The sequence below is a fragment of the Ammospiza nelsoni genome, chromosome 6, assembly GCF_027579445.1.
Source record: "Ammospiza nelsoni isolate bAmmNel1 chromosome 6, bAmmNel1.pri, whole genome shotgun sequence".
Classification (NCBI taxonomy): Eukaryota; Metazoa; Chordata; class Aves; order Passeriformes; family Passerellidae; genus Ammospiza; species Ammospiza nelsoni.
Window position 1 is genome coordinate 12,301,944 of NC_080638.1, and position 4,577 is coordinate 12,306,520.

At 50.0% G+C, this 4,577-nt stretch overlaps 1 protein-coding gene across 1 annotated transcript; it reads left to right on the forward strand.

The window, feature by feature from the left end:
• Positions 1 to 1,985, forward strand: CHST14 (carbohydrate sulfotransferase 14). Its single transcript, XM_059475351.1, has one exon. It carries the CDS (start codon positions 13 to 15, stop codon positions 982 to 984), a length of 972 nt encoding a protein of 323 aa, XP_059331334.1. The 5' UTR covers positions 1 to 12; the 3' UTR covers positions 985 to 1,985.
• Positions 1,986 to 4,577: the final 2,592 nt, after the last annotated feature.

The window sequence follows — 4,577 nt, forward strand, 5'->3', positions numbered from 1 at the left end:
CTCCTGCCCTCCATGCTGATGTTCGGCGTCATCCTGGCCTCCAGCGGGCTCCTCCTCATGATCGAGCGCGGCATCCTCGCCCAGGTCGGGCCGCCGCCGCTGCACCCGCCCGCGGGGCCGTCGCGGCGGGACGGGCGGGACTCGGTGGCGGAGCTGGAGCTGGAGGTGCTGCGGGACACGCGGAACCGCACGATCCGCGCCCTGTGCGGGCAGCGCTCCATGCCCCGCAGCGTCTGGGAGCTGCCGCCCGGGCAGCGGCGCACGGTGCTCCGGCACCTCCTGGTCAGCGACAAGTACCGCTTCCTCTACTGCTACGTGCCCAAGGTGGCCTGCTCCAACTGGAAGCGCATCCTCAAGGTGCTGGACGGGGCTCTGGAGAGCGTGGACGTGCAGGGGAAGATGGACCACAAGAGCGACCTGGTGTTCCTGGGCGACATGAAGCCGGAGGAGATCAGCTACCGCCTGAAGCACTACTACAAGTTCATCTTCGTGCGGAACCCGATGGAGAGGCTGCTCTCGGCCTACCGCAACAAATTCGGGGAGATCAAGGAGTACCAGCAGAAGTACGGCATGGAGATCGTCCGGCGCTACCGGAAGAACGGGGGGAACTCGGCCGGCGACGACGTGTCCTTCTCCGAGTTCCTGCAGTACCTGCTGGACGAGGACGTGGAGCGCATGAACGAGCACTGGATGCCCATCTACAACCTGTGCCAGCCCTGCGCCGTCAAGTACGACTTCATCGGCTCCTACGAGCGGCTGCACGCCGACGCCAGCCACGTGCTGGAGCACATCCAGTCGCCGTCGTTCGTGCGCTTCCCGGAGCGCCAGGCCTGGTACAAGCCCGTCACGGCCGAGACGCTGCACTACTACCTGTGCAACACCCAGCGCCGCCTCATCAGAGAGCTCCTCCCCAAATACATCCTGGACTTCTCCCTCTTCGCGTACCCCCTGCCCAACATCACCAGCGAGTTCTGCCGGCACTGAGCGGTTCCCGTCGAGAGACGGCGGGAATTCTGCCTTGGCCACAAGGATTTGCCTGCACGGCCCTTGCTGCTGTGTGAAGCACGCTCCTCTATGCATTATTTACTGATTTTATACTCTGCAAGCACTGTTTGTATGAAATACTCTCTACTGCCTTCACTACTTAGGATCCTTTTTGTACCTCTCTGACTTTCCCGTGTACATACGCCACCGGCTCGAGTGCAGTAGCTTTTGTATCTCTATTTTGCTCTAAATCCTTTTTTTATGCCACAACGTGGAGAATTCCTGTAAGGAATCTGAGAAATTTATATATTTTAAGTATTTTTGTTCCTTTTTTGGGTTTTGTACAAAACGTTGGTTGAATTGAGATCGTAACGTGGCACTTGATGCACTAAAAATTAGTGGTGTTAAACCAGTTCTGAGTGGGGTTTGGGTATAAGTAGGGAAAAAAAAAAAGTAAACCAGGCCCCATTTGTTCTTTATTTTTTCATTGTAGATGGTACTTAAATGAGGCTGGTCATTTTTTCTGTGTCAGTAGCATCTCTGGTCTTTATTTTTATTTTTATTATTATTATTTACCATTGAAATATAATTAGAGTTAGGATAATACCCCTTTTTTGGGTGATTTTGGGAGTACAACTATTTACCCAACATCACGTGTCAGATGCAATATCAAGCCATCCCATTCTGCTCTTTTCTCTGAATTGAAGCAATACAGACTCGGGATAAGATCAAAGCCCATCCTGTTCCTTAGGATGGAAAACAAATCCCATGGGCCACGTGGGTCCCTGCATGGAAACCACTGTGGAAAAACCATTTCTCCAGCCATGTTTGAAAAAAATGGCAATTTGTGGATTGATTTTTCCTCCTCTAATAGCTGTGCATATCCTTTTTATAGCTTTTCTATTTAATTATGGCTCTGAAATCATAAAAGTTTGGGAGATAAGTCAGGATGTTGTTCCTGGGAGGCTGTGTCCTCGTTTCTAATAAAGTTTTTATATGAATTAGCCTGTTAGTGCTTTTTCTTGGGATTGTTTGTGACCTTGGGGAGGCCTCTACCCTCATGCTGAGCCACAACACAAAGGTGGGATGAATTGGTTGTTCCTGTCGTGGTTAATTAATGTTTTAATTGCCAGAGCAGCATCAACACATGGAGAAGGGATACACTGAAGCCCAACACGTAACAGGACACAGGGAAATGCGATGAAAAGCAGCAAAACGGAGCAGCAGCTCTGGAGTTAGTACAAAGTGATTTTGGAGCTGGCAACTTCCTGGGATTCGTCTCTTAATTTTCTTTCCCCATTTTTAAGGTGTTTTCTTCAGGATTTCAACATTGTCTGAAAGAAGGGCATGGAGCCAGATCCAAGCCCCCTGTTGGGGTAAGTGGCCAAGGACAGTTTGGGCTGAGGGATTTTTACCTTTGCCGAGGGGGCCGTGGCTGGATATGAGGGCAATTGCTGGAACATTCATGGATTTGAGCTCCTGGCCATGTCCTGGATCTGTGGTCATTGATCCCAGGCCAAAAATGGTCAGAAATTGGCTTTTCTCTCTCTGCCCACTATGAAAACAGCAGCATGCCTGTCTGTCCCCAGGGGTTTTGGTGCCCGGTGCTGGAAGAACTGGAGATCTGTCCTCCAGCCAAAGGCACCAGATCTGGCTGGGAATCGGATTTTGGGTTGTGAAACAGATGCTGCTGAGGGGGGGTGGGCTGAGCAGTAATTAAACCTGACCTCCAGGTCTCCCTAACTAGGAGTAAGTTGGTGATACTTCGCTATCTTGGCTTCTGGGAACATTTCCCGCTCGTTTGGCAATTTGGTTTTTAATTAAATGTTTATTTCTCAGTAGTTTTAAAGGTTTATGCTGCTTGTTTGTTTATCTGCTGCAGCTTCTGTTCTCTATATTAAATTTCTGTCTCTTGTCTCCTTAATCTAATTTACTGTGCACAGGATTTTGCTTTTCTCAGACTCTCTCTCTCCTTTTCTGAGTGTCAATGATCACCCTTTTCTCTTGAAATAAGGCAAACAGGCTCCTACTCCTTGTACCTTCCCATGAAGAGGATTTTAATTCAGACAGAGCCTTGTAGCTTGGAAAGAAGTTTGTCTACAGGTCAGCAAAAGTGAGAAATCTATCAGGTTTCCATTGTTTGGGCTTCTTTTTATCTGTGACCAATGGTACAATTATCCGTGGCAGCTTTGTACAAGTAGAGTGAAAAAAAGTCAGCTCCCTCTGCAGCTGTATCATTTCTTTCCTTTGTCAGGTGTTTCTCCACGGTGGAATAAATCAGGAGGAGATTCCAGAGCTGACAGCAGGCGCCGGAGGTGAGAGGTGCTGAGCAGGATTCAGCCATCCCCTGGAGCACAGGGAAAGGGACGACAGCTGCAGGAGCAGGGAGGAAAACATGAAGTTCTGAACTGGTTTGGATCTGCTCCAGTCTGGCAGCTCCTTTTCCCACCTTTCCATCCCTACACGTGCAGTTATCCCTCAGAATCCGAAGGGAATCTTTCCTCTTTTGAATTCTATTTTGTTAATCCTCAGTTCTGCACTGAGTGCCCCAAACTTCCCTGGTTTTGGCATCAGGGTTTCTCCCTGCTTTTTCCTCACTTGCTTATTCCAAGTTTTTGCTGATAAATCTCATCCCTGACCCCGCTGCTCTCGTGTTTTCCCTGTAGAACCCTGTCCCAACAGCCAACTGTTGGGAGACAGCCCAACAGTTTAATTCCACCTGATGACACAGAAATCTTCTGATTCCCTCTGAAGTACCACAATCTTACTGTATTTTGTCATTAGTCACTCCTTCTCCTGCTCAGTTTTTGGAATTTGGAGCTGGTTTGGTGTTCCCCTGCACACCAGGGAGCAAGGCAGGTTAGGAACCTTTGCTATTCCAAAAATCTCACTTGGTGTGTCATCTTCTTTACTTATTCCAACATTACACCTGCAAAGCCTTGTTCCACCCTTTCCAAACCCCAAGCTGTTGGCTTTTGGCAGCGTGACTCTGGGAAGGGGTTTGGAACACGTTCCCTCTGGTCCCCGTGCTCAGCTCAGGGTGTATGTCAGGTTTCTCCTTTCTCCTGTGGATCTTGTGTGGGTTTTGCAGGAATACCCGACTTCCTGGCCAGGCACTGGGGCTGAAATAAACACATTAAGGCTGCCAGTCACCAAGCTGGCTGGTAGCCATGACCCCGGCTCTAGCGGGAATAAACCTTTAGGAATGGTGGCGGTGCCAGGGACGGCTGCCCTGACGCCTGCAGACGGCATCACACCAGCCTGGCTTCTGCTCCTCTTGGCTCCCAACCTCCCTGCTCATGGACGAGGGTCACCACGGGCTGTGCACCTTGCTTGGAGCACCAACATCCTTGGGATGTTTCTTCCCTCGCAGGCAGGGATTTCAAAGAGCCAAAAGAACGCGTCTCCAATGGGTCTGTTGTGTCTTGAGATATTTTGGTATTCATAGAATCCCGGAATGGTTTGGGTTGGAAGAGACCTTAAAGATCGTCAAGTTCCAGCCCCCTACCATGGGTGGGTGTGAGAGGGTGTCAGGCACATCCCTGGATGAGGCTGTTTGTAAGGCAAGGAAATGAGGAAGGCTGGGATGAAAA

Excerpts from the sequence above, each read along its gene's own strand:
- CHST14 (XM_059475351.1), top strand. The coding sequence starts at position 13 with ATGCTGATGTTCGGCGTCATCCTGGCCTCCAGCGGGCTCCTCCTCATG.